Source organism: Colletes gigas, unplaced genomic scaffold, assembly GCF_013123115.1.
Source record: "Colletes gigas isolate AHSC1104 unplaced genomic scaffold, ASM1312311v1 Colletes_gigas_Sc00013, whole genome shotgun sequence".
In the NCBI taxonomy this organism is placed as follows: Eukaryota; Metazoa; Arthropoda; class Insecta; order Hymenoptera; family Colletidae; genus Colletes; species Colletes gigas.
Genome location: NW_025106642.1, coordinates 7,379,264 through 7,406,891, shown reverse-complemented (window position 1 = coordinate 7,406,891; position 27,628 = coordinate 7,379,264). Strand labels below are relative to the sequence as shown.

The 27,628-nt window shown below is 42.2% G+C and overlaps 2 protein-coding genes across 4 annotated transcripts in view; one reads left to right on the top strand and one right to left on the bottom strand.

The window, feature by feature from the left end:
• The window catches only part of LOC122399496 (ankyrin repeat and SAM domain-containing protein 1A-like), a 57,467-nt gene extending 43,720 nt beyond the window's left edge, over window positions 1-13,747 (bottom strand). For all 3 annotated transcript variants that reach the window (XM_043400199.1, XM_043400200.1, XM_043400201.1), the window contains exons 1-5: window positions 13,595-13,747; window positions 2,244-2,324; window positions 1,915-2,071; window positions 1,168-1,313; window positions 812-934 (exon numbers count right to left, since the gene is read on the bottom strand). In XM_043400199.1, the coding sequence (XP_043256134.1) occupies window positions 812-934; window positions 1,168-1,313; window positions 1,915-2,071; window positions 2,244-2,324; window positions 13,595-13,698 (611 nt within the window). In that variant the 5' untranslated portion in view covers window positions 13,699-13,747. The remainder of the gene's footprint in view (window positions 1-811; window positions 935-1,167; window positions 1,314-1,914; window positions 2,072-2,243; window positions 2,325-13,594) is intronic.
• A 191-nt stretch (window positions 13,748-13,938) lies between these two features.
• Window positions 13,939-21,533, top strand: LOC122399497 (transmembrane 7 superfamily member 3-like). The gene is made up of 8 exons (XM_043400202.1): window positions 13,939-14,166; window positions 15,337-15,660; window positions 17,260-17,528; window positions 18,736-18,907; window positions 18,996-19,163; window positions 19,574-19,720; window positions 20,661-20,921; window positions 21,121-21,533. Exons 1-8 carry the CDS (start codon window positions 14,070-14,072, stop codon window positions 21,231-21,233), a joined length of 1,551 nt encoding a protein of 516 aa, XP_043256137.1. The 5' UTR covers window positions 13,939-14,069; the 3' UTR covers window positions 21,234-21,533.
• Window positions 21,534-27,628: the final 6,095 nt, after the last annotated feature.

The following is a 27,628-nucleotide window of genomic DNA, read 5'->3' as shown; positions in this document are numbered from 1 at the left end:
CGAGTCCATTGTTGTTCCTGGGGCACAATGCGCGAGACGACGCATTACTCGGTAATTAGCGCGAACGGAACGAGGGGAGAAAAAAGTGTCCTGGCGTTCTGAGACGAGACATTCATGGAACGCTCGCGATCCATCGAGGAAAATTCTATTCCACATGTTTTATTTTGTTTTCCGCGTACTGTCGCCACTGTCGTTCGCGCGACGAAAAATTTGGTCCTTTTTGACCGAGGACCGACGCGAAAGAAATTTTATTGTAAGTGAAATATTAACGTGTTCGTTAAAAAAAAACTGACAAGATTCCCTTTCAGTCTCGTTACGTCAAACACAAATTAATCGTGCGATGCGTGTACGCGCACGGAAGCCCAGTGTACACGAGTTCGGCAGGGTTCCGCGTATCATGAATAATCTAACAACGATCCTGATCTGCAATGCAATATAAAATAGATTTCATGGACACTGACGGCAAACGCGCGAGCTGCCACCCTCGCGTGTTGATCGAACGCCATGCACGATCAACGGACTCGGCTTGATTGAATAAAGAGAGACCGTGGAACTGTTGAACTATACCGACATGGTTATTGGACGCGCTATAATCGAAAGCACGGCCTAAGGTAGAGAGACCAGATACCAGATAAATTTCAAAATCGTACAGAATTTTAAATATAAAGTGAACGTAATTTGTTTTATATTATTTCTTCTTGTCTCAAATAACTATCTATATTGCTATGTTATAATAGCAACCATTTTGAAACAAGTGCATTAAACCGCGGAATAAAAAATTCAGAGGAAAAGCCTGTTTACAAGGACTCACCTGTGACCATTTCGCGAAGCCAGATGCAGCGGAGTGTGAGGGAAGATCACCGACGAGGAGGAGTTCCGAAGAGGCGCGATCAGCTCTGGATACATACTAACGAGTAATTGCACGGTTTCCAGTCTATAAAAGATAATGAACTTTTCAGAGGGGATACAAAGCCAATTAGCAATCGTCGCCGATTATTCGATTCCAACGATCCGATAATTCCGATGCTAGGAAAATAGCGAGTCGAATTTCGAGCTACGCGTGTCGAATAAACAGGCATGGAAATACGAATAAACTTCGGATTTAAATGATAAAAAACAAAAAAAAAAAAAAGAAGAAAATGATAAAAATCTGCACGTGCAATTTACCTGCCATATTGTGCAGCGAGATCGAGCGCAGATTCTCCCCGGCTGTTGCGGATACTGGGGTCGCATCCGTATTGCAACAGCTGTGCCACCACTTCCGTGTGCCCATACTGTGCTGCACAGTGCAACGCTGTCTCGTTGTCCTTCGTCTGCGATCATACAAAGCCGGTATTTCCAGTTAACAAATAACTTCGCCCCGATTCCGAGCATTAGGAAATTTCGTGTGAACCTCGAAGCGACGCGGGACCGGGAAAATCTCTTTGTTGCACGAGCAAGAGGGAACAACAATTACTTTTTACGAAAACAGACGAACAACTCGCACGAAACGAGATCGCGCGTCCTGGCACGTACCGAACAGTAGAATTAATACAGAAGTTGAATGAAAACCGACGCCTCCGTAATTTTAGTTTAAATGCATTCATAAACGAAACAGTAGTGAAGTTCTTGAAACGAGCTCTTTTATTAAATGCACAATAATTCCTCCCCCCACCACTCGACCGTATCTTAAAGAATCTCACTGTTTCTCCCTCTTTAACCGTATCTTGCTCTTTACTTTTCCACTTTTCTTCCCCTTGCTAGTCGCAAATGTTACGATGGTTTACTAGAATGTTTAATTCTTTTCAGAACTGGTCCCAGAAAAGCTCGTTTCACGGATCATTTCTTTATTTTGTTAGAGATTAACGACGATCGAAAGTATTCACGGTGGTTTTTCTTTAATTAATAAAAAAGAAGAGGTATAAATTTACTGACCGTAAGATTCACTTTGGGTACCGAAGGTCCTTGGGTAAGAATTAACCGCACGATATCAGCATCGCCCGCCCAAGCTGCCAAATGAAGCGGCGAAGAGCCTTTAGCGTCGACGACGTTAGTGGAAGCCTCATATTGGAGCAATAACTTTACCACCTCCCTGAGGATAAAAGCGTTTCCTCGAATTATCGTCGGAGTATAAGCGACATCGATTAATAGGCGATCGAACGGAATATTAATAAGAAAAATATCACGAATCGACTCGTGAAACGAAAGTGGTCGGATAAATACTGGTGACGAAACGAGCTTGCGTTCGATCGATCGATACGTACTTGTGACCATTCAAAGCTGCATGATGAAGGGCGGAATATCCACTGGCGTCTTGCACATTAGCCCCCGGACCCCGCCGTAAGCTGCAAACAAACAAAATATACTTGCAATGATATAAACGTTCTCTTTCCTAAGTCTATTCGCGAATTAAACGATTTCGACGCGTACCATATCCTTATTTGAAAAATAATCTTAACAGTTATATTTATCGCAACTCTCTGCGCCACGTTATCCTCGGTTACATAATTCTTTTTATTCGTGACACTTTTTTTTTTACTTTGTAACTTCTCTCGCTGCTGGGTCGGAGATCTTTCTGAAAGCTTCCATGCTCCAGATCTTCCGCGACCTCGTTTTGAGTTACCTTGCGGTTCTGGATGCGTGTAGCCTTTATGAGCTTGAACCTACCAAGGAGAGTCATTAGATCTAATGGACCTGGGTGCAATCCTTGCTTCCTTAACCTCGACTGTAATTCAGAATACGCTCGTACCTCGCGAGCACGGATGTAATCCTTGCTTCTTTGAACAGTCGGAAACGGCTGATCTTTTTTCCGTAAAAAGCAACCCTTTTTATACCGCTTTCGGTAGATACCGCGGCGCAAACAAAACTTTTTTATTACCCTTTCGCGTGTGGCGAACCCGGAACGCGTCGGTTACTTATCCTTACACTGAGATTAATATACAGAATGTTCGGCCACCTCTGGGAACAATTTTATTGGGAGATTCTAGAACCGTTTGAAGATTGGAGTTAAGCAACAACCTATCGATCATTAGAATTTCTACATATTCTTCACCAAAATACGCGTCGTTTGCATTTCGAAACATTAAAATCCCTCAATCCGTTCAGAAGTTATGAAATTTCAGTAGAACAAGACATCTGATCAGACATTAGATTTTTGATAAGGAATCTTTTTCTCCAAAGTGCGTAGGATTTCGGGGGTATGTCTATTCACCAAAAATGATTGTAATTGGCCCCCCCCCTAGCTAAAAATAATTTTTTTAGAACGATTTGAAATTTCTTTTTTCGCCGTAACCAGCGCATGTGTACTAACAATTTACACGCGAAACTTTGCATTTCTCCTCTTTTGTTTTCGCTGTAATTTGCATTGCAGAAAAATATTGCTACGCTTTGGAATATTATAAATTACATTATTCTCGGTATTCTAGATTAACAATACGCCGTGGAAATTTAAAATTCCATGTCGCATTTTGTATTCACGAAATGACCGCGAAATTGACACGAAATCATAGAATTGATATGCAAACGAGTAGATTAAATTATCTGCTTTAAAATGTTCATACTTTGTACAATTGTATGCATCGCACTAGATTACGTTTTTCTACCGATAACGTCACAAATGAACGACGATACCGGAATTTCTTGGAACCCACATTGCTTCCTCTATTGGATGATGTCCCGCTTCAGTTACGATGCAATTTAAAATACATCCAACAGGATGGAGCATCGGCTCATAAGTAACGCCCAGATTCTGACACAATATTCGGAAACGTGCAGAGTAAAACGGTTTGGCGCACGTTTCCCACAATTTGGCTACTCCGCTTATGAATTTTTTTTAAAAAAGACAAAGGTTTTTTTACAAAGGTAAAGTTAAAACTAATTCTTCGAGCATATTTGCTACACAACTTCAAAGTTTGCCCCAGTTTCAAAAATCACCTTACATAACTTAATACTTTGATTCCCAACATTTTATACGGAATTTGATTCACGGCCGACGACAGATATCCAATCAGGAACTTATGTAATTTGCTGTCATAACACTAATCGCAGGATGTCAGGAATCGCATGCTTGATTTGTAACGACTGATTATCAAACAACGCAACCGGTCAACCGGCTTCGTCCGTGGACTCTATACACTGAAACACGCAGCGACACGCGCGTGGGCGTGCAACTCGTTTCCGCAATTAAAAGTTTACGCTGTCCCGATATAATTAATAGAGTCGCGAATTAAAGAAATCCCTTGCCACGCAGTTACACGCATCTGTTATAAACGGACGGCTCTTCGTGTATCCATAAATTAATTAACATTTGAACAAACATGATGCGCAAATCTCGTAAAATTTCCCGCAGGGAGCTCGAGGTGGCCTTTTTATTGAGTTCTCGATCGGTCGTTACGGCGGTCGAGTGTTAATTATTGGCAAAATGGCCTTCGCTAATGCAGATTACGATTCTCGTCGGTTCGATAAACGGCGCGCTCTCTCTATGGCGAAATTTCAAGCTACACGACCGTTTCGGGTACTCGGTCAGCACGGCGAGTCTCGCGGGAGCACGAAGCAACCCTCCGACGTGCGCGTTATTTGCCGCGACGTTCGGGGCCACCCCCGATTGTCAGGTCGCCGGCGTCGCGCGGTAACGATCATCCAACGGCGGCCGGGGCCCCATTTCCGCAATTAGGAATTCGTGTTCGCTGCCGGTAACAAACACCCGCCGGCACCACCGCCGCCGCGGTGCCAAAGAATCACGCAACGCGTCACAGTATCGGCCGCGGCGCAGCCGGTTAGGTCGTACAATGGGCCCCGCGGACAGGAACGGGCTCGCTAATGAAGCCTACGATGCATCCTGTATGCAGCACATGTTCTCATTACGACGCCTTTGTCGCGACCGTGCCCGCGATAAACGCACCCCCGCGTTTATCCCCTTGAGACGACCGCGACACCTTCCTTTGGATCACAAACGATTCGAATCTTCCTGTTTTCCTAATTTTTGTCGTAAAATATTTCTGTGACTAACGACACTCGAGGGGAGATCGTTTCAACATTTCCGATTCAATCTGTAAAAATATTTCGAGGATGCAAAAGTAAGAATGCAAGATGTTGATCCTGAATACCGAAGAAAATGTAAATTGGAATGTTCTCTGCTATGTAAATTGCAGCGATGACAAGAGGGGGGACGAGTGAAGCGTATCGTGAGACCGATTTAAAAATCGTCCTTGTCCCGTGGACCATAGCTTGCAATTGCCTGACCTAGACACGTCGGCGATGCTGCACGGAAGAGTTTCTCGTTATCCCCCGTGTTCTTCTTAAGTGGATTCGATTAGCGCAACCTCAAGCTGGCCACTCGCGCCACCACCCTCGAAGCGTCGAGTGCTCGCGATCAAAGGCGATCGAATTGCCCGGATTTTACGATCGGTCCATGGACGCGTGTAGACGCGCGACAAAGCGGTCATTGGAATTGAAAATGAGATCGAGGCGAATCCGTCGAACGATCTAATCTTTGACTAAAATGTACAGTCAACAGTCTGTGCCCCACGAATGCACATCGACTGAAAATTAGAGGACTACTCGTCGCTATATTTCTAAATAAATGTAAAGTTCAGTAACGAGTTTCAACACAAGTATTAAGTAAACTTAATTGGTTGATTTTACACCGTCGATGTTACACAAAAATATATTTAATCAATTTAAATCTGAATTTAATTAACATGAATTCAATTTCAGTTTAATAAATTTCATTTAATATAAATTTGTTTTTACTTGTAATATCGATCGTTTAAAACGAGCCAATTAAGTTCATTTACCATTTGCATTAAAATTAATTACTGAAAAATTCAACACGATCAGCGTTCAAACGTATCGAAGATGTTTCAAGAGCCTCTGTACAGAACGGATATATTTTCAATGCTCGACGATATTCATTATTTTACAATATTGTTTTAATTTCAGTTCGAAAACATTTAGAACAGATCGTGGATACGCAATGACAATTCATAGCGCTCAGAAAAAGAGGTGTTTTTAAATTTAAACGACGAAAATGAGGAAATCGTAGGTGGAATGCAAATTCCAGCCTGGTAATTATACCGTTATTGTCCCTCGCGCGCGAGTAACATCGTGTTTCTGGACACCATGCAATTAACTCATCAAAACAACGTGTATTAGTACACGCGGAACGCCCACTATCTTCTCACGAATACTAAGACATTCGAGCGATTAAACTGCATTGCTCGCGCGTACTGAAATTTTCGAAATAAATTATCGCAAACAAGTTCATCGTCCTTTTGGCGTAAAACGAACTCAAGTAAACGACGACTAACAAAACATGGCGTAGCAACCGGCTAAAAATTTGCAGACTCGGCGAACGTTAAAAAAATATACTAGTTTCGGTATTTGACAACGCAGAATCAACGTCGCGGAAAAACAACGTAAGGGGGCACAATATTTATTTTGCTCGATTAATACACGTCATAACCGAGCACTCGCAGGCACGATATTTGCTCGGTTCTCGTTGATTCCTATATGAAGATGGAGACGTAAAACTATGTATGTTTACCCTCGTCCTTCGAACTGTCACGCAGCTCTTGTATCGTTATTAGAAACGTCGCGATATTCTACCGATATTAAATATCGCATTTCCTGCGTGTAATGCGAAATATATATACATGCGGAAGTGTCGCGTATATTGACAATTATCTGTCAGTATTCCCTCCGTTTTCATATTCGACCTTGGTAAACACATGTCGTGTGTAAACCAATTAAATGTGCAATTAACCACTACCTGTCTAATTCACAACCGCACGCGTCGCTGTTTACCTCTGTTGTTCGCGAAGGTGTTACATTCGTAAACAATGATCAATATCACTTTTTAGCGAATGATATTTACCTATATCGAGCGTCAACTGAAAATTGTCGGAAACAAACGGTTGGGAATACCAATGTTTGTCAAAGCGTCGCAGCGTCAATACGCGCGTCGATAGTGTGGTAAAAACTGCACGTGTAAATATGTAAAAATATCCATTTGCGATGGCGATTTAATTCGGCCCGGAGTAAAGGCTGTTGCGCCGAACGACAAAATATAAAAGGAACGTAAAACGTTACAGCGAACGAAAATACTTTTAAAAGAGACACCGATTCTGATATTATTGTTTATTTTATAGACACAAAGCAATTGCGATATTCTGCTTCGAATAATATTCCGCGCCAAATTGACAGAGACGCGTCGATACTATTTTAATCGAGAATAATAATTATTTACGCGATACGATATCTTCGTAAACGTATTAATTAATACGTTTATGGTACGCGTTATTACCGTGATTCTCTGTTTAAAAAAAGTCTTTCGATACAATATGGAATTTTTCTCAGAGCAACGACTTTAATAACCGAAATACGATAAAATAAGATTGTAAAAAAATCTAAGAACTCGTCGACGAACAATTTCCAGGCCGGGACCAAGACAACGAATCGAAGAATCCGGTGATTATTGTCATCGTTCGCCTCGCTTCCGAACAATTTCGTTCTCGCCCCCCCCCCCTTCCCCCGCAAATGAGCGAACCAGCCGGGAACGCGTAAAAAAAACTCGTGGATTTCCCTCGTTAACGTGGAGGCGTTTTGAATCGACGCTTATACGTCGGTGGCGGCATCAAAGCATCGCATTCAGTTTACCCAAAACAATTACGCGAACCGAAGGCCTTTCTCTGCGGAACGAGGCACATCAAAGGGCGCGGGCGTCGTCGTCATTAAGCAACGACGTCATTAAGCTTTCGGATACCGGCACTTTAAATGATCGGCTCGCGGGCGACGGCACGCGTGCAAGTCCGCGATGGAGGATCGTTCGAGGCACGGGCCGTCGTTGCGGCCTCTCGAGGAACCTCTAATCCATTGTAACTAAGATCAAAAACGAGAGAAACTGTCGATTTTACAAACGCAAACTCCTAGGGTTCACCCTCCCCCCTGGTTCGCGTTCAAGTGCAGGGGTGGTTCACCCGCGGTACGGAGGGGCGGCAAGAAAAAGAAACGAACACTCGAGGGTACCCGCGGAGTGCCGCGCTACGCTTGGAAGTTCGAGGAGCCTTCGGCCAGGAGAAGAATAGAAAAGAGCTAACGCGCAGAGAGGAGGACGGCACGTGTTGAATTTCCCTCTTTCTCTTCCTCTCTCTCCATTCTTACTCACGTCGACTACGGCTGTCCTGGCGCGCCGCTCTCTCGCTTTTTACGGCGCGTATTTGTTTTCCGCGCCCTAACAACGGACCACGGGTACGCCGGTGGTGGTAGCCAGCTCTCTTAAACCCGGGTATACAGGAACGACGTAACCCCCGGGACTCGTGTACGTCGGAACACAAATCCACCTACACCAGAGTGTATGTACGTTGGAATGGCCACGCTCGTCCCCGTGTGTCTCGCCGCGTCGGGGACGTTTGACTCTTCCTTTCTTTCGTCCTCCACCCGCTCAGCCGCCTCCCCCTCCCGCAGCTTCTGCTCCGTCTTTCTCCGTCTGTCGCACCCTCGCCGCCGGCTCGTTCCTCGTTTGCCCCATTCATCGAGTTTATCCGCTTGCCCAAGTTCCTTAATTAAACCCTGAAGATTGTCTGCAAAAAGGACATCGCCCAGTGCCCTCGACGTCTACGAACATTACGAATTGGACGACGAGGGGGACATGAAAGACACGGATACGACAGGGGAACGCCGAATGAAACGCACGACCGCCGTCTGTCGAGCATCTATAATGGCAATTTCTTGCGGGGCTTTAATCAAGACGCCGAACGATCAGCGGCAAAAATGACCGGCTGGATAATTGTGACCGTTGTTTTTGTCGCCCGTCGCGGCAACCGACGATCGGAGCACGTGAGAACCGCGTTCCTGCCGCGGAGGGACGCGGAACAGTGTCGTATTAATAATACGTAATAAAGCTTAAGTGGATCGTACGCTGGAATTAGATGGCGTGTGTCACGCTAAATGTTAAACTGAATATGGACACCGTTCGCAAAGGATCGACAGAAATGGGTTTTAAAGAGCATTTCATCAGCGCGTTACGACCGGAGATTTCTCCCTACTTGATACTTTGACCCTTTCGGACGGCCGGAAATCTGTCCGCCTAGATAGGGTCATCGTTCTACCGATGGTGTGTCGTGACCGGTGTTTCCACGAAATTGAAATTAGATCGATTGCACTCACTCCCAGCCCTACTTTGGCTCAATTTTTCAAGCATAAAAACATATCAAACATTCTATGGATAGTTGAAAACCGCGTGAGAACCAAGCCGGGCGCTAAACAATAACAGTAGCGTTTAAAGTGAAATTTGTAAGAGTGCTCCGAGTCATTGAATCGCGCGGTTTTCCCCGGCACTCGACGATCAGAGGCGCAATAAAATGTCGAGGGACGAGAGAGAACTTCCATCCAGCCCCTTCCGGTTCTACGGTCGCGAGTGCTCGGTAGGAACACACCCTCGCGCCGGAGGCGGTTAAAAGAGGAAAACTAGGCAGATCGGTCGAGGGTGACCGGAAGAGGGAGGAAGAAGGCGAGAGAACCGCGGAGCGCGAGAACGTTGAAGGAAGAAACAGACGAAAGACGGGGGAGTGAGAGTAACCGAAACAGAAGCAGGGACCGAGCGAGGGTGGCAGAGGGAGGAGAAAACAATAAGCTAAGGGAGGATGCGTGTACGCGAGACGGAGTGATCAAGAAAGAATAACGGAAAACAAGAGAGGGAAGGTGAGTACGTGTGTCGCGGAGAAGTGGAAACAAGACAGAGACGGACAAGGATGAAACGACGGTGGAGGTGTACACGCTCGCGAGGGGCGTTAAGGCATCAAATCGATAAATTCCTCCGGCGAAGAAGAGGGGCCACGGATACGTGCTGATGTTCGCGAAAAGGTCCTTCCTCGCAAACACTCCGAGTGTCACTCCAGCAAGGTGACAGAAAAAAAGCGCCGGCTCTCTTATAGTTGCACTTTATGCAGTTTCGAACCCCTCGAGGAAAGGGCGCCACTCGAAGGGAGGATCGGCCATCGATCCGTCTAGGAGCGAATTCAGTGAACGCTGGCCGACGTTCTCGTCACGGCAGAATGCCTTGCTGTCGGCTAATTATCCCCTCGTCGATCGTTTAACGCATCGATTCCTTCTTCCGGAAGAGCGGAGAACGAACAAAACGTTACAGCGATATCGGTCGAGTGTAACAGAATCGTTGCGGGGAACTCGTAATTCTCAAATTCAATGCCGTTTCAGGGACAATGTGACATCCCGTCGTGGCATCGGGGGCGGTTTAACGAAGGAACAGGACGACACTGATCTCTCGAAAATTTGAATCGTCCGCCTTTTCATCCGGCGGTTAACCTCGTTACGTTTCAGACGCTGTGAAATTACTGACCTAGTATTTCGAGAAGAAAATATTCGCTCCATTCCGCGTTGCGAGCGCATACCGAGCCCCAGGAATTCTGGGAAATTTATAAATCCCAAATTACGAGAATTCCGCGCACTCTACCCGAGATCGATTCTTCGGTTACTAAAGATATTCGAAATTTAATTGTTCCCCGCGTTACTTTCACTCTCGAGCTTAACCCATTTGCATCCAAGCGCGGAATATTCCGCGAGCCGCGACTGTCTACTATCACCAAGCGCGGAATATTCCGCTGTTTACTATCGTCAGTTGAACGTCGCTGATGTTTCGATGCGGAAGCTTAAGTAGAGCGATGATGCAAATGGGTTAATAGAGGGTTAAAGAGTACTTGTTTCCATACGAGAAATTACGTAAACGATCAAAATGAATTTCTGTATCTCGGAGATTTCGAGTTGGATCGCGGTACCCAAGAGACATCAAAGAGAGACGTTATCGAGGTGAACGAACGACGTTAAAAGTTTCGATTCGCGGGAGCCCAGAAGGGCCCGGGGCGAGGTTTCCAGAGGAACAGTAACCCTTCCGTGGCCCCCGGGGGCCGTGATTAAAATTATTGCCCGACCCAAAGTCAACACGTCTGGCAAACAAAGGATAAACACATTCGCGGGCAGTGGTACACGAGAAGTGGCGCATCCAGTTCGCGATTAGCATCGCAAAATATTTCTCGTCCCTCCCTGGCGAGCATCGCCCGCGTCGTTTGTAGCGCGATGTTCGGGCCGCGTTTTATATTGCTTTCCTGTGATCTCTTGTCGAGGATGAGGACGAGGCGGAGGCAGAGGAGCAGGACGGAGGAGGGAGCAAAAGGCCGAGCGCGACACGCGGCACCGAGACGAGCAAGAGAGCAGAGAGCCCATAGGAGGATGAGTAAAAAGCTTTTGGTGGAAAGTTGCCGCGGGCGCGCTTTGTAGTTATGGACAAGTTGCACGGCTGGTGACGAGCAAAAGAGGCAATTTGTTAGAAGAGGAACGCGTTTGTCGCGCGCGATACGTTTAGGATTCGCCCTATACACGCGATCCTTTTCCTTTTTCTCTGCCCGTATCTGTCCTTTTCCCGTTCGTTTCGCCTCATCTGCCTTTGCAAAGCGACGGGGGGAAAAACGCTTCTTGCCTTCGTCGGTACTTTCTAACCCCATCGCCTTCCCCGCCGCCCCTCTTGTCTCGTTCCTGTGTTTCTCCTTCTCTTCGTAGGTTTTGCTCGCGACCGACAATCGGCGTTAAAGTGCGTGAAGGCACTCGAAGCACGCGCGCCCGCTTGCGAGTACAGAAGGCACGCACCACGACCCTCTCGAAAACAAACGGCGGGTTCTCGTCCCGGCACGGCGTGACTTAATTAATGGAAGCGCGAGAAGTGTCGACAGAGTCGTCTTTGTCGAGAAGTTCGCGGGACTGGGTCAATAAAGACGCGAGACCGCGGACTGTTTCGAATAATTGCGTCTCCTGCATCGATCGCTCGAAACGATCGACGATCGAATATCGAATATCGAGGGTCGGAATGAGAGAAATACGTAACGAATGTTTGCTGGAATGGTGGAATTCTAATTTTTATTCAACGCGTGAACTCTCGTTGAAATGGCATCGAAAAGGTTGTTCCGTGAAATTCGGAGTTTCCGGTTTGGAAACTGAAACGCCAATGCATGCACTCAAACGACGCTTTTTAGACGCCACGATGACGACGTTGCTAAACTATGTTAACTCTAGCAGGATGACTAAGTTGTTAGAGTAAATGCTTTTTACACTGAAACGAATTGAACATAGAACTCACTGTCTTTATCTACGTTTATCACCAATGGAATATGCTAATTTTTCAGATGAATCATTTTTATTGCAATAATACTCTTAACTTTTTCAAACACAGTAAACAATCTAAATTGAATTTCGTGCAAAGTGTGTGAATCTGTAAATAAAACTGATATCGTAACATGCAAAACATTGTTATATTATATTCCTTAATTACCGATACATCCTACAATCAATGTACTCATAAAGATTAGGTACTCTAATGTTATTTCTACATAATTCCAAACGAGGTTTATCAATGACCCTTGAAAATAAATAGCTACCCGCCGAATAAACTCTTTTATCTGCCCCCACAAATAGAAAATAACACGAGCCGATAAGTCCTGCAAAGAAGCTTCGTGCCGCTTCCAGACACGCGTCGACCAACATGTTTCGTCGAATATTTTGTAGGTTTAGTTAAATCCACATTTACACCAGATGGAAACAAACACGACCGATTGAAACTTTAAATATAAAATTTTAGTAATTGACAGTGCTAAATCGTTGCGTGTCTGTATCAACGCATCCTGGTGCATCGTTACACCGTATGCGCACGAGGTGAATCATGGTCATGGTGAAATCATGAATAATCACACAACAATAACGTGCAGACACATACGGGTGCATTATTCTGTGTAGACATTCAGAGCAAGCCTGATTATGCTGAGAAAATTACACTTCGCGCGTTTATTTTCACCTAGAAATCGTATGAAATGCGTTACACGAAAATTCCCGATTATTAAGCACCGTACACAAACAAGAGGATGCGCGATCTCGTCTAAACACGGTTTCAGTTTTCATACAACACGCACCGCAGATCCAATTACCGGGTAAAGACGCGATCGCCGCGTAAAATATATCACGCAATTGAAAATAAGATACAATATATTAATTACAATTTTCTCGGTGAGAAGAAATTTTTTTTTCAAATGGAGCACAAGTTACTTACGCATTCCTTCGTTTAATTAATATCAAAACGATTCGTCCTATTAACCGTACGAACAGCAGACACGCATCCACGAGAACCTCTCACAAATTGTCGGATTAATTGCAAAAATGTAACGATCAATCGAGCGTGGGTAATTTAACGCAGGCACGGTACCGGTACGTGTAATGACTCGTCTGATACAGTTTATGTCTAAACACAGTTACCTGTGCTCGATTAATAACGGTTAACGCGGAAGCCCGTGGAAACGGAATGAAAGAAAGCAATTGAAAACGGCAGTCAATACGGCACGAACACTTTTTCATTCGAACACAATCGTTTCACGAGCAATTCGAAAAGAACGTGACATATAACGCTTATCGCACGACGAATTGACAGAGAGGGAGTTCGTTTCTCGGTCGATCGGTATAAACAATCGCGTCTCGAATCGGTGTTATCGCGTCAAACGTGAAATAGAATCCAGTAACGACGAAAGAAGCGAGAAAAAGCAAAGTCTGCTACGGTGACACCCACCTTGCCAGTGGACCACTCCTCTTCGCTCGTTGACCCAAAATCTTCTCGACCACGGTGACATTTCCGCTTCTCGCTGCCTCTAGCAGCTCCTGGTCCTTCCCCATGGTCCATTTACACCGTAATCAAAACCTGGTGTTCACCTGCACACTTGTCAATTTCTGTTTTTACTACGATTACTCGCGTTTCATTGATCCAGCGTGGCCATCTTGTGCCGACTGCGTCGCCACCTCGCGGTCACTTCGCGAACACAGGAGCGCGCGATAGAGAAGAGAATATCGTAGCCCGTAATTATTGGCCGCTTAGAAGAGAGACAGAACGACGCACCCGAGGCTCGATGTGTACCGCGCTCGGGCATGTAGTCGACTATCAAGTGCCAGCTGTTGCGCCGTACTGATTTTCTGTAACTTCACGCCACCTCGGTTCAGCAGCAATTTAATCGAATAAGTGTGTCACGCGGCTCGTAGCGTCGATCGACATGAGTCATAATACTATCAGAGAGATACTGGTCTTTCTATTACTTGCCGGTAGTAGTTGGGCCATGTTAAAAATACCGAATATCGAAGAGCTTACGGGTGAGTACCTAACCTCAAACTCCGATTACCTTTTATCTTAATTTTCGTATCCTAAACCGATACCCTTCATGATTCAACGCTCGCTTTTAACATTGATCCTTGCGTAACGTACGAATTGGAAAATTCGAAATTCTATTTCGCGCCAATTCCAATATTATTGTTTTCTTTGTATTATACGACATAACCTTTCGTATCCTTGATATTCAGCGCTGGACGAAAACATAACATGATTTGAAAAATACAAATTTTATAATGTATTATGTTTAGTGGAAAATTTTTAAATTCAGCGATACACAAATTCTGTTGGAATTGTTTTTGTAATTACATACGAGATAACCATAACCTCTTACGTTCTTGATATACATTACTGGATGGAACTATTAACACAGGATATTTTAATTTATTGTTTAAGAAGAACTAGTAACAAATAAAGTGATATAGAAATAATAACAAAAGTTAAATAAGGATTTTGAATATTTGTTCGCTAGTACCCTTCCCTTAAAACCTTGTTTTAATCTTTTAAGCATCGAGTCAAGCACTTTTTTGATTAACCAAAGTTAAATACTTATTCATTCATAAATGTGTGTTCTTTATTTCAGTTTTCTTCTATGTGCATTGCTTCCCGATTCCTCTGTTTAGTTTAATTCAATTATACTTTATTGAATCCGTGTTCACTATTCCTGTTCGCAATTCATTAAATGTGTATTTACTAAGAACTATAACTCAGAAAGAAAGCATTTGTTAACTTGTGTTTGTATAATGTATTTGTATGAATATGACTAATACGATATAATGTCTTTGTCCAGTGAATCGAGTTTCTTCTTATCAGATGTAAGTCGTAGGAATATATTTCTTGTTTATTATGTGTCATTTATTATACGTATAATAATACGAATTAATGTATAAGTAGAAAAAAATAGTATGCAACAAATATGTAAATGTGAAGTAAAGTTATAATAAATACAGTCTTACTCGACAAAATTTATTATATATATATTTTATAAATGTATCTATAATATGTTCTGTTTTTTTTTTAAATCCACATTGTGCAGATAGAGAACACAATATTTCTTAAATTTGTTACATAATTTTTGAGATTCACTTTAATGACCCATTACAAAAAATTAATTTCGTAAAAAATGTAAAAATAATCTATAATACATTTTACAGATGGCAGTGTATTATATAGTGTTGTCCATGATAAATTTATCAAACGAGTAGTTATTGCCCCCAATAGTAAAGTAACTGTAAACATAACAAATGTTTCTTCCGACGTTTCATTTTATATTGCTCAAATTCACACGTATCAATATAATGTTACGCTATCATACACTAAAGACTATCTTAATGATGTCTCGAATAACAGCGTCTTTGGATCGAACATCGGCCTCTTCGTTAGACCAGGTTCAAATATAACGACACAACTATATTTGAAAAATGATAACGTTCACAATGTCAACGCTATATTTGTTGCTATTCCTTACAATATGAATGGTGAGTACTTTTTATATTTAGCTTATACAAACACATCGATTTGTCCCATATCTTGCTATTATTATACTAACAATATTAAACTTTTTACGAGATTTTAAATTCTACGTTAATAAAAACACTAAAAGTTATAAGAATTCTTACTATATTTGTTTAGACAATGTATTGTACAATCAAAATTCGATCAATTTGAAAGCATATTTAGCCGAAACGATTTAAATATTCGATTTCGATTACAAAATATCTAGATATACTACACCTCGCGATAGAAACTGCTGATTTAGATATTCAAACAAATTTTTCACCCGCTTCGCAGTCGGGATCAGTGTCCGATATACAGAGTGATCCAATAAATATCGCCAATTTAATTTCTTTATGAAGAAATTAGTTTGCTTGAAATAATCGAAATACAAACTGATATTGACCCATGACATTTAATAATCTTGTGATGATGTTACAGTATTATATAATTGTGAAATTTAATTATGAATATTTATTTACAATTTTTAAAATAATTTGCAGTATTTAAAATAACTTGAACAATAGATTTTTTTAAAATAAATATTGCACGATACAGACGGGATCGTCGTATGGTGGTGAAAATTTGTTTCAGACGTCAAAACTTGCAAAGATTAATTTCGATATCCCAATCACTATTTCTAGTATGTACGATAGTTTTAATAAATATACCTACAATAATTTCAAAAATAAACCAGTAATTATTTCTATAAATGTAACTACATATGCGTTTATAAATATTTTGAAATTAGAAAACGTGCAATAACAACTTGATTTGATTTATTAATTTATGAAAAAGTTCTCAACATTACCGTGATGGACGTTACAAGGTACAGTATAGGTTAACAGTAAGTACAAATAAGTATTGTTATCGTAGAGTCAGATAAAATTAATGACCATGTAGTTTGACAATCTTGAGATCGTAAAATGGTTTGAGCACTTCGTTATAATTGCCCTGAACGATAGGAGTGAGGTGCTAAGAATTCTTATTCGTAAAACTTGTACCTACTGACCAAGCCGATTTTTCACGTCGTCTCATCTATATAGTTGCACAAACACCACTTAGTTGTTTAAGGTTACCGATAAGTTCCCTCCAACAGTCTTCATGCAAATTCTTCAACATGCTCTCTGTTTCTCACACAACGAGACAAGTTGTCATAACGTAGATAAAGGAGACGCTCCTAGCATGATTCACAGTTGGCGAAGTGGTTTTGAGGGACCAATTGAATTTAATTCGACTATGGCAAGTTGACGTCGATTAACCAACTTTCTTTGTTCCCCTATTGTATAATATACCTCTTTCGAGATCCAATAAAAATTTATATTAAAATCAAGAATGCCTCATCCACAAGCTAACCCTTATCGGTCGATGGTAATCCCGTCTGTAACGTGCAATCATTCCTAATACTTGTTTCATCGAACGTTGTAATTTTCTCGATAAGCTGGCAATAATTATTGCACCGCCGTTTGTATCGTCGATCATTTTCGTTTAACGTAGAAAACATCGATTGGATTCAATAATAAATTCTGTATCGTAAAGAACTGTCAGCAATCTCGTCCAACAGCTCATTGTTCTCTTCGTAGCACCCATACCGGGTGGATGCAACATGGAATTCAATACCGAAATAGCGCCGTACCCGAATGTAACCCTACAGAACACGATAGTGGTAGTCGACGTGCAACCACCCTCGACGCCTGTTAACAAGAATCAACGGCCAGATTGTCACCATAATCCGGTGGAGGTCGAATTCTATCGGATGTTCTTAACCGAGCGAGACTTCAGTATTGATTCTTATTTCATAGCTATCGTAAATATGTTGACTGTAGCTGATATCGAGCAAAATGGTTGGAAGGTACATCAATCTCCTCTCTCACGTAACGTAGCAAACACACTTTTAACGTTCGAAAGTGTCAAAATTCTTAATTTAAAATTGGAATGCAATCGAAACACCGTTTGAGAACAGATGATTAAATGATTGATCGGGGCAATTAAGAATTTCAACACTTTTAAATAATTTAACGAATCTTTGTATCATCGAAGTCGTTGGAATCGTACATACAATGTTTTGGTAATACATACGTGGTCCTGTTCGATCTTGTTTCGATAAACTAAGATGACGACCGATTTCATTCGACTGTTTGCAAACGGTATTTGGTATCTTATGTACGATCTTATCGTTCAGATACTATCACGTAACGTTTTATGAGTCATTTCAGTTACTTGTCACAGCTTTACAGTACTCTTGAAACGATAACAGCACGTTACTCTAATTGAGAAATGACAGAGATAAATCTGATGTATAGGTTTACCGAATTGGAACATCCGACAGCCTTTGTCCACGGAACATTTATTGATAATATTAGAATAATTCGTTAGGAGATCGTAGAAAATTTGCAGTAAGTCCGAGTAATGTGTCGAAAGGATAAAATCAATGAAAAGACATTTAGAAGATTACACGTTGACGCAGTTAATAATTCTTCTAGTTTCTGGAACACAAAACTCGCTACGTAGTCCGGTCGAATTAGATTTTTTATCGAATAAAATTTACAATAAAAATTTCATTGCGTGAGATTCTCAAAACTGTACCTCGAAATTAAGGTCGAAAAGGACATACTCGTATTGCACTGATTCGAACGACTCTTCTTTACAATAATGCATTTTTACCCAAATCTTACACAGGTTGTTCAATTAATTAGCGAAAAGAAATATCTTTAAAATCAAATTGCAATTCTAAGGCCAGCTGTACTGCTTAGGCACGTCGAGACGTTTTACTCCTACGGTCAGCAATACTGCTATTACACTATATTAATTTATGAACGACATAATTATCTTTCAATAATACAAATTTAAGGTATGGAAATGAATCGTATAATCTAACAAATTTGCAAGTTCATAGTCGTCGAGTAACTCAGAAATCTAAAATTTCAATTGTCAAATATCTCACGAGTTGAATTCTATGTATCGTTTCAACACATTTTCCGTTGTATTACGTTTTCTTCTTATGAAACGAAAAGAAATAAGTTCACAATTGCAATGCAACGAAAAATGTTTTCTGGTAGGTAGTAGATTCCGCAGTATTAACACCAATGAGACGATTATTCGGTGCATACATCGGAACCGGATCGGTTTACGTCGCAGTGGCCAGATACGGGAAGGATTCCGCAGCTTACGTACCTGGTTTGTCATACGCCTGCAGCCCCTTGCTCGATCCAGATTCCTGTGACATATTATGTACGTACAACTTCATCAAATTTTATCGCTATTATCGTCATCGTGAAAATCAGATCGCTGAGGTGTCCTATATTTTTTTGCTTTTTAGATGAAATTTTCCCACGATTTGTCTGCGCTGGTTGCTTTTTCCTGGGACTGTTCTCGTTCAACACACACTACGATAGCGTTTACAATAAACTCATACCTACATTCTTCACTGGAACCGTGTTCGGTTACATGGTAGCAGAGAGCTTCATAGACGAGGCCAACATATCGGGTAAGTCTTTCCCAATCTGTACTAATTCGGGTCGTACCAAACAAATTATAATTTCATAAATTGTAAATGCAATCGGTGTATTACCAGATCTACTTGGTTATTAGTCTATGACAGTATATTAACAACAGGAAATAAATAACCTTGAAAATTGTGACCATGCGAAAGCGTCGCGCGCTACAAAGGCAAAACTGATTTATTTCATATTTTTAATCGTTAACTCGAGTTTTGCAAGGCAGTTTTGGAATTTTTTATACAATTATCCGAAGAAATATTCTGTACAACCCTAGAATGCCTTTGCCCAGTAAATTCAGAGTAAATAAAGCGAAGTAAATATTCGATCGGAACACACCCTGTTCGTTATATGCCCAAGATAATTTTATTGCACGAACGTGTCATTTTGTTTATTTCAGCTATCATCTCTTTCGCTCTACTAATGGGCCTCTGCGACATAATTTTTTGGTCGTTTTTCATAACAACTCAATCATCCATGAACGCGGTGATGAGAAGCATCAACCTTGGATTCTTCGTTATGTGTGTCATCTACATGTGCGTGCCAGGTAAATGCGCTCTGATCTCGACCATTAATCAAACGACCTTTTCCAAATACACCGATCGGCGTATCAGAATTTCGTTCAGTGTCGATCTCCCTGGTCCGTCGATCCATACACCGGCGGTCTCGAAGGCAAACGCGTGAAGCGAGAATAAACGTATCCGGAAATAAAGTATTCCGTACGCGCGGCCAAAGAAAGAGAGAGCTCACGAGGGGTTGTAGCAAATTATAGGAAAATAATGAAAGCCGGCTTAAAAGCAGAGAGAAGTAAAGAAAAGAGAACGATAGAGCGAGAGAGATCGCTGCCCCGAACCGAAGTTAGTTCGAGTTTGGCGAAGGGATGAAATACAGTCAGAGTCCCCCCCGTAGCTTTTATCAATGTTGCCCGCTCATGTGGAAACTACGGCTGCCGAATCCCCCATGCAACAGCAGCGGGCATTCGAGTTGCCTCCTACCTTTCACACCATAACGCGGCAACCACCCTTGTACGGACGCGCACGCGCGCGATCGCGCGACCGAAAAATCGTCGCGTGCAGACAACCAACCCCTCAACTCCCACGAACCGATCTGACCAGCTTGGAAGATTCACATTTACCTAATTGTGACCCCGTATTTATTTTGCGCTGGGTCCTATTTAGATTACACGGTACGTGCATGCGTAACTGCACGCTGTATCGGACCGATCTACCCTGTCGACAGATGATCGGCCTGCTCGCCCCCTGCTGGCTCTCTCTTTCCTCCACGGTACAGTTTAATCGCGTTTTCTTAGTTCATTCGGGGGTGCATCAGAATGATTAGTCGAAACTTCGGCTACGTACGCTCTTATTTTAACGATACCTCCGACCATTTTTTGTAAATCTATTTTTACGAGCGATCCCTGAAAATTTCTAGCGAATCCCCGTGAACGCCAACAAAATGCTTAGCTTGGTTTTCATTTTCTTTTCCAGATAAGTCTGGAATAGGAGCGAATAATTGGTTCTTCGCGGCTATGAGCTTATTACTGTTTCTTATCCTAACTTTCGTCGGGCTCGCATCGGGTAGTGTTACGCCTGTAATTACTCAGACAATATTTTCGACGTACATGATAATCTTGCCGCTAGACTATTTAATTGGCTCATCCCTGAAATACAGCGTCATAAATGTCATAAGAAGAGTCACCGTTGCAGACTATGAAATGGCTGCTGTTCAACCTCCGGTTCAAGGAAAGGGTACGTTCGCTTTCATCGTTACTGTACAGAGTGTTCCACGCGATTTAAACAAATTCGATATTTCTTCTCGTTATACTCCATATAAAAAGCATAGTTGCACCAATTTGAATTTGTTGTATCCACGTTTAAAAATAAGCCACAGCTTGTACCAGTTTTTAGAATCATCCTGTGTATTATTATAGCAACGTTACATTTTCAGATATTACTTTGATCGTATTATGGGTATGTTTGGCACTGTATCGTACGCTGAGAAATTTTAGATTTTATATGGGGCCATTCGACCATTCAAACGAGTTCACTCCTTTAGAGTGATAGTTATTGCGAAAAGAAGCATAAATGTTTTGATAAAAGTTTTAAATAATAGTTATTTTGAATTTACTTAATATAAGTTGCTCAGGTAAAAACGATACTACATCATACGTATACAACATTTATAATTGAAGGAGTAATGTTCACAGAATCGATCGATTTTGAACGATCGTATCATAAAAGAACATGTATCTCATTATATCTAAGAAAGAACTAAAAACAAGCTTTATTGTACTGTGCATTTTATTGAATGTGCTTCGTTCAAATAAAGACTAAACAGTGAACTAGATTTTAAGAACAACAGAAGTGGTCTAGACTGATATATATATATATATATATATTGTTATACCAGTATAATATAAGGTGTTCACTGAATTTATGTAATAAAAATTATGTTCTAGATATTGTTGATGAATTGTTTTCTTCCCTTATTCCTCGTATGAAAAAAAAAATCATAGAATTCACTCGCGTACCGTCTATGATTTTCCTATTCACGGTAGATTAAACATTTCTATAAAAAAAGTATCTTGTAAAAAGATACATTAAGTGAGTTAACAATGAGCAACGTTGCAATTTAACAAATTTGCATGTATAATTGGGTAAAGGATGGAGGGATGTAATTTGTCAAAAACTGTAACAAGGGACTTGCGTTGTCATTAAAATGAAATAACATTTATTGAATCGAGACAGTGACACCTAACAGTGGTTCTATATCCTACTACTTACAATCTTAAAGGTAATCACAGCAACAATATTATCTCCATTATTCACAACACTTACGTAGATTACTGTCGCAATAATATATTATTCTCGTTAATAAATTTGTTAATACTCATACACTGTATTCGTTATTAGCAATTATTATTACAGATAATAAGAAAACTTGCGTGACCACTTCCGCGTCACAGGTCGATCTACGAAGATTCACGGACGCGAGTGATCGTTTCGATGCAACCTAGTCCGTTTACAACTATATCGTTGGTATAGTCGTGTAACCAAATACTGTCGAGGTTCAATACTGCTAACGAAATGGAGATTATTAACGTTCTTTTCTTTTCTTTTCGTTTGAATACACAGCCTGTTGAAACGAAAGAAAAAGGACAATATGGTACCGGCGTAAAAAAGTCCAACATCTCGAAGCCATTCCGTTCAGTAAACGTCAACGCGATTTTTTAAACTCCTTATCATCGGTAACTTCGCTTTTCTTTTTATAACAAACGATCTCGATCGTTGGGCGTCTCCGTTCTCTCTCGACGAAACGGGCAAAGACATTCGACGAACGATCCGATCGATTTCTTTTAAAAAATGGTGGCGAGCAACGCGAGAGGAGCCATCTTGCACGCTAAGCTAGTCCAATATGGCAGTCAACTCAGTCGATGTTACAAACACTTTGCACCGACTCTCTCGTTTCGTGCGCCAAACATGCTCGGAACATTTCGCGCAGGCTGTAGAAAATCGTTTTAAAGTAACTCGAAGGTACGGAATACGTATTTTTTACAAGCGGAACAGTAGGAACTTAATATCGAAGCGGGTCTCGAGCCTTTTGTTTCTCGATTAAGGGTGTCAACGAGGAAGTGGTACATGCGGATCCGAACAAAGTGTACGTTCTCGAAACGCTCGAGAAACCAGTGTGCCCCGCGAGAGATTCGCTCCCTCTGTTGCGGTTGGTTTGTTTTCGTTTTCTTCCAAAAATATAAATTTACTAATGTACAATCCCCGTTCACCGTGTCTGCGTGTGTATGTATGTATGGGTATCGATGCGTGGTTTCATCGCGTAAAAAACGTTCGAACGAATTTGTACACCTAGTATCACGAGACGCTGTGTTTCTTTCCATGCAACAATATTGCAAACGCTTCGCGAAACGTCGTTCGTTCGTGCCTTGTCTCGATGCAATTACACGTGATTATGCTATTGACTGCTGATAACTCGTTATAGTTCGGTCTCGTCTACAATCGATTTCACGCGACGTTCACGACGTATTCGCGGTAGGGATCGATCGGGAGGATTCGTCCCCTATCCGCGAACCGCTGAAATCGCGAAATCTAATAAACAAGTGGCTCTGCTTGTAACACTCATTATACGTATGCATGGATGCTCGTGACGATTTATTCGTGGAGGGAAACGAATGTGGTCAAAGAAGAGTCCTGGAACGGTCGAAGTGTCGAGAAGATAAAGACAGAGATAGAGAGAGAAAAGGGGACTGAGTATTATCGGAGTCACTGATTTAACACCGTTTCTCCGCATCAGGTACGAACCAGCGACGAAATTTTATCGACTAGCGAGCGCGAGTCGCGAGTAAACGAATAAAAGGGAGAAAGACAGGGAGCGAATAGGCTCGTTGTTCTAAAGAGCATCAAACGAGACTGCGTAGTTCTAAGAAAGATTGGCAATGGAGACCGAAAAATGAAAGATGGAAGGTTGTATTACAAAGACTGATAAATATGCTATTATTTGTAGCGTGGTGCAATGTAAAGAAAGTGTAATTGTTATACTTTTTGATGCAGACAGTTTGAATAACTATAAATACTGCGTATGAAGATTTCGAATGATTTCTCGCGACAACGTTTGCCCGTCTTTCCGTCTCCTCGGACGGTCAACTCCCTTTTCCCCTTCCTTTTACCGCAAACGCGATTAATTACAAATTTTATATCGCGTAAAAAACCTTGTCTGAGGTAGTGCATATATATCAAATTACCCTGTACCGTAATTTTCCCATTTTCGCGATGCTCCGTGCGATACTACCGCCACCGGAAATTCACTTTTTCACGGAAACTCGTCTTCCGCCTTCGTTCGATTGGCCTCGATTCACCCCGCAGCAAAATTGTTTAAAGATCCCATGTTTCGGGGATGAATCGACTACGAGACTCCGAAGGATAGTTCATTAGAAGTAAAATAAAGGATACTCGTAGCGATCAGTCTAACATTAGTATAATTTACTCATTGCAATGGTAAGAATAACACAAGATAGACAACAGCTATATCGCTAAACAATCGTTTTATATTTATTTTGCACAATAATTTTGAGGTTGCGGTAACACTTACAATAATAATAAATATTTACATTAACGGGAAACCAATCATGTTGTTCGTTCGGAACCGGTTAACGACCTATAAAAATTACCCCTTTTCCAGTTGTACCGACAGTTACCAAACACACTGTACATCGATCTTTTGCTTTTAAATAAATTAGTTCACGTATTCGCGTAAAAAATTCTGATTCTTTTGGAAAGGAACTTAAGATCGAGGCCAGATCCAACGAAGTTATCAGAGTCCTTTCATCGCGTTTCAACATCGTACAATACTGTCGTCCTCGCGACGCGACGTTCTCGTTCCGAAATCCGTTCCAAGACCTTGCTGGCGAAGCGTGAAACGTACATTACCGTACGCTCGTGCTGCAGTGACTCCGGGGAAACGATGAGCGAATAAATGTAGGCTCAGGTCGCGTCAATAACACCGTACCGGCGATAGAACAGCCCCACCCGCTGTCTTTTCGCCGGCAGCGGAACCCCATCGTTCGCTTCCGGTCCAAGGGAGAACACCGAATATAGGGGCAAAGAGTTCTTGCGTGTACGATCTTCTATGAAGTGGTACGATCGAACGGCACCGGAATTACCGTCCCCCTTACCTACACAGTATATACAACAGCGTGTCGACGATTCTCTCTAATGTACATTACAGGCTAAGAGTAGTAACAAATGCTATTTTACAATCGACTTTATACAGAAGATCGCCGGACCGTGCCTCGGATCGCGAGAAACGAGGCAGTCCTCGAATTCGAGACAACGACACCGCGTTACCAGCGAAACGCGTATCGTTTCGATCTGAAACGAACGCCTGCAAAGGGTTACGCTCGGCTCGAACGATTCCTTTGCAACCACGGACGCGAAGAAGGCTGACTTCGATATCTTTTCAATTTAAATTTAACGTATTTGGGTTCGGACAGCCTCCGAGAGACCTCCAACGACGAACTGAACTCGTGAGTGTAGATCGTCGCGTTAGTAAAAATAATCAGTAGTCAGGGTCGACGCGTGGTCAGACACGATCAGCGAATCAGCCGACAATCGCGAGAGATCGTTGCAAATATCGTCACTGGCCAATCCGGTGATATATAGAATCGTTGTAACCGAGCGTAACACAAAGTGACATTCTTCTCGGTTATGTTTTCTCGATATCCTTATCTTCGACGTCTTTCTGGTTTCCGTTCTTCGCGATCGTTTTGCGACGTCCCTCTGCTCGTACGGCGATCGTTTAACGACGATCCCGGTTACCAGCTACAGATTGGATTGTCTTAATCTAGGACGATCGTTTCCGCGCTTATCTCGGGAATTAATGTACAACGCGCGATCGGACGCGAGCCCGGAATCGTTGCTCGTCGCGTCCTGAACGAATGATCGGCTCGACGCTTCGGGAGAAACGGTTCTCTCGTCGAGGTAACGCGGCTGATTCTAAAGCTACGGTTCCCCTGAACCCTTCGTAAAGTCTGCGAGAAAGAGGGTCGACTTTTAACGGGATTATGAGCGGAGTCCGTTCGAACGCATCCTGCGAGAGCGCAGCGAACGCGAATCGATTCTGTTCGTTCGACGATCCACCGCGACCGGGACGCTTCGACAAATTGCCGACCCGAGGAGACGATAACGGATTAAGATTATTGCTAACAATTTGCCAAAACTTTTCTTGCCGTTCGAACAGAAAAGTCATTTTTCTACGGAATCGGCAAGACAGGGTTGTCGATGGTGTCCAGGGTTGTTGAATTTTAGAAAATATATAGAAATTATGTTTTAATTTGGTAGGATCGTTTGTGCACAATTTGATATTGGTATTTCGATTCGTGCTTGTCGAGATAAAATTGCATTGAACGTAACGGATTAAAAAAGAAAATATTGCAAGCAATATATTGACGAACTTGTCGAGAATGTAACGGCGAAACAAATGTTTGTACTGACGGAAACTCTCCGAGGCAAATGTTCGATCGCGGCCACTTTTCTCCGAGAAAAGTACGGTGAAGTGTTTGGTCTGTAAGTGGAGCGTTGTCAGCCGACGCCATATCTGCGAGCAAGCGTGATGGCCGGCCTCCGAAAAAAGCCACCCTCCCGAGGCAGCTATCAATCCCAGCGTTCCCTCCCTTACGAAGGCAGCCTGGCTAGAGCCACCCCAAAGTCTCGCGAGAATATTTGCAGCGGGAGCCCGCCCCCGTGTCCTCGAATCCCTCCGAAATTTCCACGCGATTCGCGGCTGTTGCGGAGAGAAATATTCGTACACGGTCCCCGACATACTGGATGTTCCGAATTCTCCGTAGAAACGCTACAATTACTTCTAATTTTTTGTAAATTCGATTTGTAATCTTAACTCCTAAATTATAATTGCATTTCTTTATTCGAAAAATCTGCAGAAATATTCGTTCCCTGAAACTTCCATAGAATACCCTGTGCAACTATCCATCGACTTTTTTCATGAATGCCCCTACGCCATTTCCAAATCGAAAACCCGACAGAAAGTATATAAAAATCGATGCTTCCCAACTTCAAAGACTAGCATTCCAGTTCAGCTGACAAATTTAAACTTTTCCGATCGTGGCTAACTACGCTATTGTACCTTTAAAATTCATTTGGCTTTTTTCGTTTCGCTTGAATCGTTCTGGACAGTGTCGCGTACGCCGCGAAACATCGACAGAAAAACACGATCGATGGTGACAGTCACGTTTTTATCAATTTTTTCTCGTGAAACTTCATCGAAAAATTCCTCTGCAAGGTGTGTCTTTTAGTTCTGAGACACTGCGTGCCCTGCAGAGACGTAGGAAATAATAACTTTGATAAATATACGCGTATGATTTAACTTTCGAGTACGCATAACGTATTTTTAAAAATTCAATTCCAATTTTATCCCTGTGAGTTTCTCAAATTATTTTGGCACAGAGAGTTATAAACGCAGTATTTCTTAGGTTCAACGCTATTCGATTTTGTACTCTTGAAAATTCGGGTCTCCGTTCTGACTTCCGGTGGATCGTCCAACGAACAGTTCCCACGCGACGAGGCTCCGTGCGTTCGTTTGTACAATACTGTCGTGTGTAGATGGATAATATACCCTGCGTGACCCGGGTGTCATGCGTATACTTCTACGACCTCCAGATTAAAACACGAACCGAAGAAGAGCCCATTGGTTGGAGCTCGACCCTCCCCGATTTGTCGCATTCGCGCAACGACCGGTAGTTTCGTCGATATCCTGAGACGCTTCGTTCGTTGAAACGTTTACCTTTGCACGCGATAGGCATTATTAACCCTTCGCAGACAGGCGCCAAGATATACTCGAATTTTTAAGAATTTTTCCAATAAATTTAAATCCGAAACCAAAACTTATAATTCACGTAAAATACCAAGACTTTTGAGCAGCAGTGTATGTA

What these genes read in the sequence shown, in the direction of transcription:
- LOC122399497 (XM_043400202.1), top strand. Translation starts at nt 14,070, where the DNA reads ATGAGTCATAATACTATCAGAGAGATACTGGTCTTTCTATTACTTGCC. An exon ending in GAATATCGAAGAGCTTACGG is followed by an intron (nt 14,167 to 15,336) that starts GTGAGTACCTAA and finishes TACATTTTACAG; the next exon opens with ATGGCAGTGTATTATATAGT. An exon ending in CATCTACATGTGCGTGCCAG is followed by an intron (nt 19,721 to 20,660) that starts GTAAATGCGCTC and finishes TTTCTTTTCCAG; the next exon opens with ATAAGTCTGGAATAGGAGCG.